The 16,268-nt window shown below is 47.0% G+C and overlaps 2 protein-coding genes across 5 annotated transcripts; both read left to right on the forward strand.

Annotated features, from left to right (window-relative positions):
- The first annotated feature begins 1,335 nt into the window (after positions 1-1,335).
- On the forward strand, positions 1,336-13,317 carry LOC118506394 (mediator of RNA polymerase II transcription subunit 15-like). Its single transcript, XM_036043442.1, has 4 exons — positions 1,336-1,683; positions 9,566-9,876; positions 11,046-11,340; positions 11,414-13,317. Exons 1-4 carry the CDS (start codon positions 1,662-1,664, stop codon positions 12,817-12,819), a joined length of 2,034 nt encoding a protein of 677 aa, XP_035899335.1. The 5' UTR covers positions 1,336-1,661; the 3' UTR covers positions 12,820-13,317.
- A 327-nt stretch (positions 13,318-13,644) lies between these two features.
- On the forward strand, positions 13,645-16,146 carry LOC118506395 (probable phospholipid hydroperoxide glutathione peroxidase). 4 transcript variants are annotated; one of them, XM_036043444.1, is made up of 4 exons: positions 13,645-13,990; positions 14,428-14,674; positions 14,751-14,872; positions 15,753-16,146. In XM_036043444.1, exons 1-4 carry the CDS (start codon positions 13,901-13,903, stop codon positions 15,948-15,950), a joined length of 657 nt encoding a protein of 218 aa, XP_035899337.1. In that variant the 5' UTR covers positions 13,645-13,900; the 3' UTR covers positions 15,951-16,146. The 4 variants fall into 4 exon arrangements, with proteins under 4 accessions (XP_035899337.1, XP_035899339.1, XP_035899338.1 ...); XM_036043446.1 differs by having other exon boundaries at positions 13,715-14,079; XM_036043445.1 differs by lacking the exon at positions 15,753-16,146 and adding an exon at positions 15,236-15,635 and having other exon boundaries at positions 13,724-13,990.
- Positions 16,147-16,268: the final 122 nt, after the last annotated feature.

Consider the following 16,268-nt stretch of genomic DNA (forward strand, 5'->3'; position numbering starts at 1 on the left):
GCCGTGTGAAGACCGGTGCCGCTGCCGCGTCTACCACTGAGCCGCCCTTGAGCAATATTTTGGCGAATATTGGCCTTTACATGCTTTTGATTTGCTCTAGGATAACAAAAATAATATTTGGACTATTTTAGTCTGCTCCATAAAAAAATCTCTTTAAAGAGCCTCAAACACTTTCCAACATCAGAGCAAAAATTTATACAAAATTAAATTTTTGCATGTACCCCTGGTTCTTACTCACGATCTGACCATCAGCCTGTAAATTCACCTGGATTCGCCGGACAAGATTCTTATTTTTATCATAAGAACAACACTTGCAGTTGATAGTTTTTGAAGCATTTTATCAGCAGATAAACGATAACTAACGGATGAATTCCCACATTAAAACAATTTTACTACGTATTGTAAGCCCTAATGAGCTTCCAATTTTATGATCCGACCCCTCCAAATATTTTGAATTATAAATCTTAGCTAAACATTCCTCGTCAAACTATTTGTATAAGTTGGTTAGTTAGTTTTAGTTTAAATATGGCATTTGTTTTGAGTCCCGGGCCGATTTATGATTCAGATGGATGGATGAATGATTTGTCATATTTTGTTAACAGGTGCTTGGGGAGAGACGATAACGGCGTTGGTCTTCACACGGCATGACCGAGGTTCAAATCCCATCCAGAGACCGCCTTCTCAAACGCAGGACTGATAACTTTACTACGGGTAAAATGAAGTCACAGAAAGCCAGATTTGGCTAGCAGGCTAAGACCATTCGAGGTTGTAGAGCTACGTAAGAAAATCGGGTGTATAAATTTGAATGATCATCTGATCATCACCTGATCATCCGACACTTACTGTGTAAGACGTTCAAAATAAGCATTCCTTTTGGGGTTTCTGGGAAAAGAATTTTCAAAACAATTTATAGTATTTCTTTTTAAATATTAATCTGGAAAAATGTGGATTACTTTAAAAGCGGAAAAGCTGCTCTGCTGCTACTGTTTTACCCACGGTGACAGTGTCTTCCTTGGCCTGCCATTAATTCAAATTGACACCCTCTACACCCGAACGGTGCATGATGCATCGCAACCCAACCATAAACAACCCACAACACCCTGAGCACGATCACAAGCGGTGTAGCTTGTTCGCACCGACCACTTTTCCTTTCGCTCGGGCGCTCGGCAACCGAAGCCATCCGGAACTGGGTAGCGAGCCAGCTAGACGAAGCCGATACCGAACCGTTGGCTGGTGGTGGTGGGAACACCACCACCGGAGCCGAACCCCATTCACGGCTTTTTTTTATAAATGCCTAGTGCAGATGCAATATTTCCCTAATCTGTGCATCGGTTCGAACCAGCACGGATCAAACTACGGTGTGCAACGACGACGACGACGAGTGTGGAGTTAGAGTGTTTAGGCGGCGCGTCAGTGAACACAGTGCTGCAGAGTTAGGCACGATCCATTCAAACCGTGTCCAACCGTCGAGTTGGGCTGACGCATTTGGAAGCGCACGTGAGAGTGAAGAATTGTTAGTGTTTGCTGCGGCGAGCAACAGTGCTTCAGTGTGTGACAGTTGAACGTTAGTGTACGATCCGCAGCTAGTGTGTACCGTTGCGCTCATCGAAGATCGCCGAAGAACGGATATTCGAAAAAGCTCCAGAACGAAAGCTTCGACGATGTGGTCCAAAATATTCCTAGGTGAGTGTGAGCCTTCCCCGTGTGCTGTCGATCGAAGCAAATGTCAAAACCGTTGTTCCCAGTGGTTAAGGGCAGAAAAACATGTCCGCACGCTTGAAGTGACCTTTTTGCGTCTGAAGATCTTGCACACACGACGACACGGCAGCATAATGATGACGGTATGCCTGGTCGGAACGGTGCATACGGAGCGATGAGATGGATTCTATTAGTCGTTTGCCATTTCCTGCCGTGCGGTTCAAGTAATTACCACGGCAATCTTGCGGTAGCGGCTGCAAGGAACTTCTTGGGCCCCCAATCCAGTGCGCTAATTATGAGTGGAGCGCCATTGCTGCAACAACGCAAAAAGGTTGTTCTGGTTGTTTGACGGGCAAAATGGGCACGATTGGGTGTGTTTTGCCAGGTGCCAACGACTGTTTGGCGGGTTTTGAAATGCATCGTGGAGGTCGGTTGGGCGGCACTTTGCATAGATACCGTGTAGCATACCGGATCAACGGGGGGGGGTGCTTTGCGAACAAGAATTCTATGCCAAGGTTTGCATAATGCAGCTGCTGACTCATTTGAATAGGATCGATGGGAATTGACGATTACCTGGATGTAGGCGTTTTCCTTTCTAAAAAACAAGCCTCAAGACTTCAACTTCAACTAACCCAACTATAGTTGATACATCTTGGGGACAGTTTTCTAACACGCAATCGAGATGAAGTAACAAACTCTCACATTAATGTGACGTTTACGAGACAATGGTAAAGAATGGGCCGTTCCTCATCTTCCACACGCTACTTCATTTCTTTTCGCGTGCGATTATACGATCATAATGCCGTCAGCTCGCCAACTATAAGAGGGCGAAGAAATAAACGGGTTTCTAATATGACAGACCCTTTTCTTCTTCTTCCCAAACCATCATAATTCAATCTCTCATACAACCACACTCTTCCCTCCTGCCTGGCTGCAACACACTTCCGCAGTGCATCCGGTCCTCGCCAGCCTGCGATGACACGGGTGAAAAGCATGCTCAGCAAAACAAGGCACACGTGTCGCTGTCTCGGTACGATCGTACCCACTTCACTGTGCTCCAAATTGAGGCCTGTTTGAGCAGACTGGGAAACGATCACCTGTTTCCCTCAACCAAGAAGGTGGCCGTTTCGGCACATGATCGCTGGCGGAAAGAAAAACCCTCCCTCCCAACCGAGATGAACAGAGTGTAGCGAAGGTAACGATGATGGCCAATGGAAAAACAAACTTCGGCATCCGGTTTTTTGCAATTTTTAGAAAGCAACCAAACCATCCTGCCACCCTCCTCCATCCCAATGTTCCCACCTTTCTCCTCTCCGGGAACGCCAGGTGGGATGCATCGGGCTAACACGACACTCATTGGCCAACTTTTTAGATGGCGTGGAAAACTGCTTCATAATAATAACATGTCATCATCCGATCCGCGTGTGGTATCTGCGCACTTGTTCACTTCTAACGGATGTCTCCGGCTGTTTCTCCTTCTTCCCCGATTCGGTTACGTAATTGAACCGCGAATGGGGCGTCCGGGGCGGGGGAAAGACAACGACAAAGAAGCCTTTCTGTTTTGCTTCCCATTTTGCCGGGTGAATCGATGATCAGGGTGCATTTGGAGATCGCACCATTTTCCCATTTGCATTTCTATGTGCATCCTCCCGGACACCCTCTCTCGATCGTGCTGTGCATTGTGATGCTAATTATCGAATTACGCTGTGTTGTGATGTTCCCTTCTATCTCGCCAAGGAAAGTGAATGCCGATCGGTCATCTTTCAAGCGATCCGGTTCACAGGTTCACTTTCGATCGTCTGGATGGTGATTAGCGGCTCTTGTTGTTGTTGTCTTTAGCTTTGCATTCTTTAGCCACACAGACAATCAGACATGCTCGAACGGTGGAGGACTGGGCTCTCTACTTTGCGAACGTGAGAGACCAGTCACCAGTACCTGCTGAAGGGCAAACACTAAAACAAAGACCCGCCAGCGGGGAGGATTTTTTCTCTTTTTTCCCACCGGTCAAGCAAAAGGTTGACAAGCTAAAGGTGATGTGAAATGGGTCATCTGCTGTGTGGGCAGTGTCGGCAACGGGCTGCCGATGCCGTAACCGAAGCGAAAACCGACTTCACGGACTGTGAGTTCTAAATTGGAATTTATATTGAGCACGGTAAAGGTTAGCAGCGTTAATCCAAGGCTTTAATTAACGCTTCACTTTAAATGTTAACGACTTATTTAAATTTTGTAAAAATGAACAGAAATTGAAGAGGAACAAATTACGAAAGATTAAAATTATAACGTTTGTAACGGCTCCGTAACGTTTGTGCGTTACGTTACTTGCAACAGCAGCATATCGATCGAAACGTTGAACGCATACACCTGTTCCGACTTTTGCTCAACTTTACAGTTTTCCGACTCGCGCTCAACAACGAATTTCCTTCCTCTTTTACCACCTAAACCGGGTTTAAAGATGCCCGAAGGCTCTTTGCATGGTGCATGTAAAACGATCGTTCCCAGCGGTGGGCAACACGCCGCCGGAAAAGTGTTCACAAGCTTGCAGCGTATGTTTTTTCATACTGCCGTACACATTTTCCTTCCAATTCCTGCCCAAAACCCCCGTTTCGTACCTTTTTCCTTGGCAGGAAGATCACATGGATAGGAGCGCACAGCGGTTGTTTGCTTTCATTTTGCATACCGCCACAACGGTGGGCTAGCGTTACAATTGCAACCATTGCGCAATAGGGGTGCGTTTTGGAAGAACTCAATCGAATGGTGAAAATGGGCAGAGCAAAAGGCTGCCGAAAGATTTGATCAAAAGCGTTTTTTTTTCTATTGTGGTTACGGGCCGTTTGGAGACAGATCGCTTTCGCTGGATAAAAACCTTCCTCGTGCAGCTGCGTGCTGCTGATGATGATGAGCGGTTTCGGTGGGTACATTCGGTTCTTATGTATATGGAGCATGTAATTAACATTGTTGAATTGTTCGTGCAGCACCGAGGAGCATCGAACTGTGGTGAGATTTGGTTGTGTATGCTCAAGTAACAAGTGAGAAGAATTTGGTTTGGAAAATCTCGCCAATCGTTTGTTCGTTACGCTAAATACAGTGTAGCATCAGCTTTCCCACACGCAAATAGCCCGACCTTCCAAATTTTCCCGATTTCAATCTCAAACACCCCCCTCGGCAGCATAATTATGACATAATTTTCCACCAACCAACACCCCAAAATTAGACCCAAATAGACTTCGCCGCTCCGGAAGCCCATAAACACTTCTTATCGAATCACGTTATGAACCAATTTCCACGCGGTTAATTTCCTCCATAATAAAGGGGCGGGAAGCGGGGGAAAACGAAATAAACGGCACGCGGCAGCTACCGGCGGTACGGCAGTCTTTTTTCCCGCCCAAAATACACACTTTCTCACACTTTCTAACGCCACGCCGATGTTTTAGGCGGTGATCGCATAATCGCAAATAACCAATCGCCGGGTTTTGTTTTCCTCTCTCATATATTAAATTATTTTTTTCGTTAATGTCTACATTTCCTTCTGCCTGTCCTCATCGGTAGAAGGTTTGTCTTTGGGCCGATGGGTGCCTGTTGCCACGATCAAGCGGAATGTCGCGTCGAGCGGAAATTGTTCGGAAGCTATGTCGGTCTTCTGAAAAACCCTCGCAGATAGCCTACCTGATCACTTCCGGGCTGTGTGCGATGCACAATTTGCATTGTGTACAATCTTGCCAAGTCGTCAATGTTTGTCGGTCAATTAATGGTTTCACTATCACAGATTATTCCAACCGATGGTTGCATCATCAAGTGAGGGCTTCTCGGGGGGACTTTAGCATCTCTACTCTACTGTGCAGGATTTGAAGAGCGAGTGCAACAAAATTAGAAAGTGAAAATTCGATGCACTTCGGTACCCCGGTAACAGTAGACATTCCACACCTGCATTGGTATGTGAGGGTGTTCAGCTGAGTGTCTCGCTCCCTTGAGGTCTCTTGTCTGGAAGAGGATCATGATAACAAATTCAACCATACGGTGGGACGATTGTCGCACACGACTGACAGACGGAAGGAAGTCGCATACATCCCGCTAAACTGTCCTGTTCCCCGTTTTTCCCCCCTATTCCCCGATGATTGACAGCTGATGGATTAATGGTGTCGGATCGCGGCCGTACTTTCGCCGCACACAACAGTGACACATCACCGTGTACCGTTCACCCTTCGTGAGGGCTGTAGATGCGCGCCGCTATTTAATACGTAATCCAGTCGACATAATAATTAACCAGCTAATGAGCTCTCACCTTTCATCCTGTGCGTTTGAAGTGTTTTTCTCACGTTCATCACCAGCATCAGCTGAGTTGCTGGAGTGTTGGGTGAATATTTTGTACCTTTAATTTTTTGTAGCTCTCTACTTGAAGAGAGAGGCTTTCCGAACTCGAGCATTTCACTCGAAATTGACCCTCTTAGCTGGTTGGAGTGCGTCGTTGATGGGGCCAATAAGTGCGTAACGCTTCGTAACTGGCTGGCCATAACGCTCGTTATATGGCTAATTGAATTGATCATGCTCGTCTGAAAGCCTCAGTAATCGAGGCTTAATTATATCATAATTAACAAAATTTATTCCCAAAAAAATGGTATTTTATTGAAGTATGCTTTCAACTCTTTAACACTAGGCTTAGGGGCGCTAATGTTATATCTACCACTATGAGCAATTAGATGGAAATTTTTGGTAAAAAAAATTTATACAACATAGATATTTTAAAATTTTAATAAAAACTTAAATAGAAATCCAATTTGAAATTAAATTAGAAATCCATCAATTAATCGGGTCTCATAAACCGAGTATTAAATCGTTAGGAATATTCAACCAAATTTATAGCATTTTTTAAAATAAATTCAAATTATTTAAATTTATTTTGAATCGACTTTATACAGCTATCTAAAAAGTGTTAATTTGCACAACCAAATTAGACGATTTCTCCTGCCGTGGCGCCTAAAATCCAGCCCATCATCCAATCATTTAATTTCGTGACAAATTGCAAAACGAACCATTCGCGGCATTTCACCACTATCACGCCGATCCTGACACGTGCGCCAATAAACCCGCGATGATTACCTGAACCGCAAACTTGAACTTGATTTTAGTCCGCGCGCCAAAGATCTGCCCCCCGGCAAAACAAGCACGAGGTTGGCTTGTGCCAACTTTCACGCATCGATTACGATCGGATTCGCTTCGTTCGATCCAATTCGTCGCTGCACCTCATAAAAGCATAAAAGGCAGCATATGGAAGAAAAAACCAACCTGTTCATTTCCTTGCCGTGACAATTTAGTTGTTTGGAGAAACGGGAAACCGTTGAGCTCTTGCGGGCCGGGCGCCTAAAATATAAAGACACCGTAAAGGTACACCAAATGTATCCGTACCAGGCATGTCGTTCGTGGCCGTCGCTTGGCTCCATTACTTGGTACAATAAAAAGCCCAACAGCAAACAAAATCGAAAGTTTTCGGTAGCATCAAATCGATGGGAAATGGTTAATTTTCACTTTGCCGCTGCGCTTAAACGTTACCGGTTGAACCAGCTCAAGAAGAAAATGAAGCTAAAAAGCGGTTTTAAGGCACCGTTTGTTTTTGTTTCGCCAAAGTGTTTCCGCACAAGATGTTGCCGAGTGAAAAGTCCACTTCTTTTGCATATGGAATCGGATAATGCTCGACTGCTTAAGACGCGCCGTGACTTTGGGTGAATACAAATTAATTTACAGAGCAACCAGTCACTGATCGCGCGCTCAAGTGACGCCAGGTTCGTGACCACCATCGAGACTTGCTTGCCCCTAATGTCGAGATTGCGGAACTGATTCCGCAACGGCAAGGGCAAACGATTACTCGAAAGAAAGTTTCGGTTTTATTACTTCACCTGATCGCTGGCTGCTTGGTGCACGGTGATGGTGGTGATTGAACTCCCATTTTATGGAGATTAATGGTGATCATCATCCTTCCCCTCCCTGCATGCTTTCCAGCTACCACGCGCACGTCTCCGGTACCATGTATGTGCAGTTGCCAATTTTTTTTTGCCGCCTGCTTTTGCACCCTCATTATGCTCTCTAATGCTGTGCAAAAGTGCGAGTGCGCAGATCTTGGGGAGATTATACGCTCGGTGGAGCAGCGGCTTAATTTTGGTGAAATGGTGGGCCCTTACCGGCTGACAAGTTCCGGCTGGATCATGAGTGTGTCAGAGTCGGTCCGTGGCTGTAGCTGGTGAAGAAAGCAATTTGGAAGATCACTACAGTCTTTTGGCGGCATTGTAACTGCCGACGACAACGAGTACGACGACGCCTCTAATGAGAAGTGGCGATCGTTCAAGTCCAGTTGAGTTGGATTGGAGTGTCGAGTTGAGCACGCTTACATTGAACAAGAGATTCGAGTTCACGACATTCGGGCACCATAATTTGCACGTTTTAAATGCAATCGACAGCCATTGCACCATGAATGAAACATACTTTCCTATCCGCAACGCTTTGTTACGCTCGCCCATTCACTATCATTTGCCGATCGTGGTGTGCGCGGTGTTTAGAGTTTCCGCCAACACAACCCGTCGTAATCTCTTACGTGACCCTTTAAGAAGGATTTTTTTGCAGCAGCAGCTAGGTGACTTTTAAATATAAAGCACAAATGTGCCCTATCATGCTTTCCCCGGGACTTTTCCGACCTAGTTTCGGGCTCCAACAAAAAAAAAAAAATCGCCATCTTGAGAATGTTGCCCATTGCAGTAATTAGCTGCTAGATAATGGAATTCCGATGGTTTTATTGCATAAGCAACGCTCCCTGCTGGGCGATTGTTACAGAAGTCGAAGCCAGCAAAAAAGGTAGAATTGCTTAGCAAATGTCACCAAGGCTTGCTGAGCTGTGGATGATCGCAATAGAGCACGGGCCCAATTAATTTACGATCGCAATCAGCTGTTGCGTGACTACAGCTGGCAAAGAGTTATTCACGAACTTTATCTGCACCATAATAATTGTTGCTCCAAAAAAGCAAGACCCTAGTTTGATGGAGCTTCGTCTAGAGATAATGCTTTACCGCGAAACAATCACCAATTCTGTCCGATTCTGCTGAGATGAGCGTGTCAAAGTTTCTCAGCTAAAAAACCTTGGAGCTTGCAGCTCGTCCATTAATGGGATGACTAATTAAAAGCCGCTGGATGTCACTGAGCAGCTGCCTGGGAAACAGTATTCTGATTAGACGCGAGCCATCACAGCTGGTGGGAAGCTGGCTATCCAAAAAAGCCAACCATTATCTAATCGAAGAACGCATTCGGAGGAACAAAACCCACCAAATAGTTTCCTCACACCTCGCACAAGTTAGTATCTTATTGCCACACCGATTTGTTGTTTCCTTCTCACTCTCACGCAAGTAGCTGGAAAACGTGCGTGTACTAATCTGCTCGTGGGATGAAATACCACGTGAAACTTCTTACACACACGTTTTGAGGGAGGGTTTTTTTGTTTTTGGTTGCTGTTTCAATTCACGCACCCTAGCATTGCTTGTCGTACCAGCGAATCGGTAGAACAATGGATGACAACAGATTTCGTCTGCGTCAAACCTTCCGTCGCTGGCTGGGCTGGAAGGTGTACCGTTGCATAATGCACATCTCGTTTAAGGTGGGGATTAGTTAACGGTGGCTCGTAATGGTTGAAACAAAAAAAAGCTAGGTGTAATGAACATACACACATCGCTTCTCGTTTTATTGTCATGTAATAGAATTACATAAAGCAAATGGGGGATGGAATTTAATTAGGGGGTTTCGAATTTGGTTGCAATTAAAAATCGGACTTTTCCTTGACTCTAAACACTAAATACGTTCCTCTTTCTCTAATAAAACATTTCCCATTCTGCAGCAACGCTCCTGCTAGGGTTGACGTTGGCCGAGAAGAAGAACGTAACGGAACAGTCGGTAGAGCCAGCGGCCGGTGCAAAGGAAAAGCGTCAGACGGAACATGAAACGCGCTCGGTTCCACTATCGCTAATTGCTAACCGTCGCCAGCAGCAGCAGGCACTCCATCACCAGCAACAGCAGCAGCAGCAGCAGGAATACTATCAAAGTGAAGAGGGTTCGTTCTATGCAGCACAGCCGAGCGCTGGTCAACCCTCGATCGCCTACAAGTCTCCCAAAGCAGCCAACTCGCAGGAACAACCACAGTACCAGGAGGTAGGTAACCTTTAGCGTCCCGAGCTGGGCAGGCAGTTAAATGCACCGGCTGTACGGTTCACGTTTTACGTACCCTATCGAGCATCTTCGAACTCCGACCGCTTCACTCGGTTTCCTTTTTATTGGACGATCGTCGTCGACGTCGTGGGTTTTTTTATTATTTGGTACCAATTTTCGAAACGGACCGAAGCGTCGTGATGCACGTTTACCATTTTATGCCTTATGTAACGGCAAGATGCCTGGCTCAAGAACACAGTGCCTTTGGGACGTGCCGGTGGACGCTTCCCATTACGCCACGTACCAATTGAATCTTCTTTCTTCTGACCATCTTCGAACCTGTCGTTGGATCCTCGTTCGTGAATACTCTCTGGTGCTTTAAATCTTCCACGAACGAGGAACGGGTTGCTTGCGGTCCAATGTTTGCGCTATACACACATCAGCGAAATGCTTTCGAAAGATCACCCCGAAAATGCTCGAACTGAGGTTGCGGTCGTGATCGTGCCAGGCACCTAGCAATGTACTGCAATGATTTAGATTGATTCACTGGCAAGTGTAGTGCTCAACAAACCTTTCGAAGGCACGGGTACGACCTACGATGACCTCTAATTATAGCTGCAGGAAGGAATGCTGACGATCATGATGCTGATGATGATATTCTATTGGCATTAAACATAACATTTTTCGATCGTAGCTATAAAAAAGTAAATCATAAACTCTAGCGAAGAGGGCACGATCAGGGTTGTGTCACGATTTGAAACATCCGTTGGGGAATCGATCGGGTTTGAGGCTTAGAGTATGGAGTATCTCTTAAGTTAGTTTGTTTTATTACTATTTACATTTCTTTAGAGGAATTTAGCAAATTGAATAACTGCGAGGATAATGGGTGAGAATTGAGCAACATTTATAAGTTACATCCTGGTCATTATTAGCCTGACCTTAACCGACTCGTGAGCCTTAGGTTATCGGAAAGCCATCACATTGAATTGGTGCCCTAAGGCTACGGATAACGGCGGACGCTCTCGGGTTCTTGCTAGGAGTGGTACGAGATGTTCTCACACTCGGGCACTGTGAACGATAAGCTACGGGTTTTTCGATACTATCCATCCACTTTAATCGCTTGCGAATTGCACAAAGATGACGTCCTATGTTCTTCCCGTCCGCGCTCTCAGCTACCTCCCGAGTACATCAGTCTGCTGCATCAACTAGCCGAGCATCAGCCCAAGGCATCGGCGCTGAAACAAGGCAAGGCCGTCAGTCAGCAGTACGAGCCGCAAAGTCACGCTCAGCACACGAAACCCAACCAGGTCCAGTACATTACCGAGGAAGAGTATGCGCAGCTGGTAAAGCAAGCCCAACAGCAAGGTCCCGCCGCAGCTCATCATCATCATCCGCATCATCAGCAGCAACAGGCACCGCAGGGCCTTCAGGCTTACGGAAGACCGGCCGCTCACGGTACCCCTTCAGGTATGTTCGCCGCGAAAACGGTCGCCAACTCTGAACGGTAAATGTTAATTGAAAGCTTTGTCTCCACACACAGCGTCCCACAAGTATCGCCCATCAATTCAGCTGCTAGAGACGGGCGAAGAGCAGCAGGGTTCGTACGGACAGCAGGAAGCCGAGCAGTACCGCATCCAGTACAAGAGCATCCAGCAGGCCGGCACCGTGACACCCGTCCCGAAGCCAGTTAGCTCCTTTTCCTTCGAAAACGAACTCGCTAAGTTGGTTGAGTCGAACCGTCCGCTAGCGTACCATGCGGTGCCCCATCATCCCGGTCGCCAGCACGACAGTCAGCACGAGGCTCAACGGTACGGTCCGACGCCGAGTCCTCAGTCGCACGAGTACACGTACGTCCCGGCAGGTCCGGCACACGGTCGCGAGCATGGTGGTGCTCCACCATCGCCCAAGCAATCGATCAAAGCGCAGTACATTGCTCCGTTCGCGCAAGGTTTGCCACTGTCTGGGCCGAAGATAAGTCCCGCCCATCTGCAGGTTGGACCGCAAAAGTTTGTCGATAGTGCTTCACCGGCCCAAAAGTATCAGTTCATTGCTCAACCGGAGTCCGGACCATCGAAAGCGCACCATCACCATCAACAGCAGCAGCAGCAGCAACAGAACCAACAGCATCATCACCATCATCAGGCACCGGCTCACCAGAACCAGCAGTACTTTGCTGAGGTATCGCCCAAACAGCAGGCAGGAACTCCGTCGCCAAAGATTCAGTACTACATCCCGAAGGAGAAGAACGTGCAGATCTACTACCAGCAGCAGCAGCAGCAGCAGCAGCAGCAGCAGCAGCAACAACAGCAGACGGTGATCGAGCAGCATTCGCCCCAGCATCCGATGAAGATCGTCGAGGCACCGCAGCTGCAGAACGAGAAGCCTCAGAAAACGGTTCAATCGCACCACCGTTCGAAGCCTGCCGAGCAGCAGCCGCAGCAGCAACATCGTTATGCACCTCGCGAAAAGCAACAGGATTCGATCGACCCACATGCTCCGTCCCGTTCCGCCATCTACGTTTCGCAGTCCACCGGAGTTAATCAAGCCACGGCCGCTGCCACACCAGCACCCTCCGCCCATGGACACAAGATTCCACCGAAAATTGATCGGCCACTGACGCAGGAAGAGTTTCAAGCGCTGGTCGATGCTGGATATTCGGTCGTCCCAGTTCCAGTGCCCGTCCCGGTGCCAATCTCTCAGTATCAGCAGCAACAGGCCGCACACCACCATGCTGCAGGCCATCCGGGAGCACCACATCCAGGACCGCGCGGTGGACCACATCCTACACCGGCCGCCGCCCGACAGGCTGCCCAGGCATCTCGCTACCATCTGCACCAGCTAGCGACGGCAGAAAACAACCCCAATCAGGTGGTGACGTACCTGCGCCCGCTACATCTGGATCCGTTCTCGGCCGGTGTACGAGGACCGCATAAAGCGGCTCCGTGAAGAAGCAGCGGTGACCCTAGAGACGTAACAACGGTCCTCTATTCGGCCGCGAATGCCGAGTGTAAGCCAATGGTGGCGAGAACAGTGCGTGTGCCTAGCACGAATGGCGAACGCGCACTGCTTGTTAGAGCGTAGCAGAACCAAATAGCACTTAGGCCTTGATTAATTTATCGACGTACAGTAGATATTTGTGCAAGAAGACCGGCGTGTAGAGAGGTTAATGTTTTCAGCGTAGCCGAATGGAGCAGTATTTTACTTTTATTTTATGTCACTTTAGAGATGGACAGGAAAATCTCTCAGACGCGTACTCAAGTTGGTCAGACAATTGTCCCTTTTTTTTAAGCGGCATTCTTGTGCCACGTCGATGGTAAGTTGGTCAGTTGAAAAGAGTAACAAACAAATTATTGGTCGATGATGTTAGCATTTGGATTCTCCTTTGTATGAAGTATGTAAAATATTGTGTATGTTTCATGAAATAAATACAGACAAACTTTTACTCAAACAATTATTTTGTTTTTATTCAATTGCACCATTTCATATCACAATAAAATGTTATTATTTCCTTTAGATTTATCCCCCATGTTTCGTTTTTAAAGCAAAAGGCAAATAGTTGCCGGGAATTCGTCTGAAACGCTGCACGAGCATGAGCAACGTGCGCAATGCATTTAACGGTCGTTTGACAATTTCAAATGTGAAACCATGGTGAATATGAAACCGCGCCGAACAACAACAACCATTTTCACCACCCCATCACAGTGGTTCTCCTTCATGTCAGCAACGAGGAATTATCGAAACTCACCTCTACGTGTTCTTTTTTCCCCCCTATTTTTCTTTTCCGACCCACTGTAATGCCGTCCCCCCAAAATGTGATGAAATTAGAATGAAAACGAAGCTCAATTATTACGAAACCTTTTACCACACATTCGGCACACCTCGAAGCCGCGGGACCATTTTATCGAGTGCGTAAAAAGCCAAAAACTCACGCATTTCACCACACACACCGAAGTGACGGACCTTTGAAGTAAACACTGAAAACTCCCGGCATTGCGTACGGCGAACATAAACAATCCATTTTGTTTTAATGTCGAATTTCACAACTTTCCGTACGCTAGCTGCATTCGGACGAAACGTTTTCGGTCGCTCTCAGTATTGTGCAGTGTTTCCAAATCAAGTAAGTAATTCGCTAAAACAACACTAAACGCACCTGTTATGGTTTCGGCGAAAAGTGTCCTTCTGTCCCTAGCGGGTGCATTAATAGCAGTAAGTATTTGGACTTTGCACCTAAGTGTTTCTGGTCAGCTCATCTCGCACGGGTTCCTTGGGCGAAGGGTTCGTGTACCGTGTGTGCGTGCGGGGACCCCCGGAGGGGAGATACGCTTGAATCATTCTCATGCCTTGCGTCCTCCGGACATGCGATAACATGCAAGTCACCGTGCGATTCGGTTTGTTTGCATCACGATAGTTGGTGGTGTTCTTCGTACGCGCGCGTGCGAAGCTTGCCCGATAGGACACGTTTTCACATCATTCAATATTTACCGATAAGAACATATCGCTCGCCGATTACTGAAAAAACCGGTACATATCTGCTGCCCGCTGCTTCCTTTATAGTACGGTGCGAATCGGTTCTACAGTCAGTCTACGGCAACACACGGATCGCTCGACGGCACGATGGAAGACTACAAGAACGCAAAGTCGGTGTATGACTTCACCGTAAAGGACTCGCAGGGGGCCGATGTTAGCCTGGAGAAGTACCGCGGCAAGGTGCTGCTCATCGTCAACATTGCCTCGCAGTGCGGCCTAACCAAGGGCAACTATGCCGAGCTGACGGAGCTATCGCAAAAGTACGCGGACAAGGGTAAGAGGCCAAATCCAGAACGTTCCCGATAACGATGATGCAATGTTTAATAATGATGCGATAATTTTCTTTCCAGACTTTAAAATTCTTTCCTTCCCGTGCAATCAGTTCGGTGGCCAGATGCCGGAAGGTGATGGTGAGGAGATGGTGTGCCATTTACGTTCGGCCAAGGCAGAGGTTGGAGACGTTTTCGCTAAGGTATGTTAATTTCGAGTGCATGTCTCGGTACACATTACTGCGTCGCGTTTGTTTTTTGTCCTTGATGATGCGGAGCGGTCGATAAGATTATGGTAACCGAACACCAAACCGAACCTAGTTTATGTTTAGCTAGTTAATTATTTACGGCGTGTGGGCCGTAACATGTGATTAAATGCTCCCCCAATCATCTAGCATCATAACGTCGGCGTGTATATTGTACTTACAATGCATGCATTTAACTGCTCGCTTTGTTTTCGTTTGATTAGCTCTAGCACAACTAGGAAATAGTTTCTTTCTATTCGAAATTTAATACAAACGCTTAACGCACCACGCGGTCCGTGGTATGCATTCTATTTCCACCAGATCGATGTGAACGGTGATGGCGCACATCCGCTCTACAAGTATCTGAAGCACAAGCAGGGTGGCACGTTGGGTGATTCGATCAAGTGGAACTTTGCCAAATTTTTGGTCAACAAGGACGGACAGCCGGTGGATCGCTATGCACCAACGACCTCGCCCAGTAGCATTGTGAAGGACATTGATAAATTGCTAGGCTAGGGAAAGGAAAACGGGAGAATCACACGGGAACAGTATTGCGATTTCGGAAGGATCGGGAGTACTAGTTCAAGAAGGGGGGGGGGGGGGGGTTGTAATGGGGATGATTAATCAGGGCTGCAAACACATGCACGTAATTTAATTGCCTGTTTATGATCTTTAATTACTACATGCAAACAAATCAATAAAATAATTTGTATTGTTGAAACTAAGAATATTTGGGATTTTATGGTGATGGGAGTGAAATTATGACGGTGAATGGAATATTCTTATCTGGTCGATCGAATCACACCACTATCACACTGCTTTCCATTTCCAATTCCAGATCAAGGTGAACGGTGACGAAGCGGATCCGTTGTACAAGTACCTAAAGCACAAGCAGGGTGGCATTTTGGGTGATTCCATTAAGTGGAACTTCTCCAAGTTCCTGGTGAACAAGGACGGGCAGCCGGTGGATCGCTACGCACCGACCACGTCACCCAAGAGTATCGTTAAGGATATCGATAAGCTGTTGGAAGCGTAGAAGGGGAAGGTACTCGTTACACCAGTATTGCTACCGGCACCCGCGTTCACATCACGAGCTACGACGATAAGCATTTAAATTCGTGTCTGTTTCGCTTTCCTTCCTGCACTACCTTTCCTTCTATCCTCTCTAGCATGTGCTTTGTAGTTGAAGAAATAAACATTCGCGTGTTTTGATGTGCGCGATTCCTCCCGTACGTCTGTTGTGTTGTGTTGCCGCCGCACGGCCATTGAACGAACCCGCGTGGTACAGGAAAGAAACAGCAACATAGAACCCCACACCAAATCGTAGCCCCGTGCACGATCATCGTTTGACGTT

The sequence above is a fragment of the Anopheles stephensi genome, chromosome 2 (assembly GCF_013141755.1).
Source record: "Anopheles stephensi strain Indian chromosome 2, UCI_ANSTEP_V1.0, whole genome shotgun sequence".
Classification (NCBI taxonomy): domain Eukaryota; kingdom Metazoa; phylum Arthropoda; class Insecta; order Diptera; family Culicidae; genus Anopheles; species Anopheles stephensi.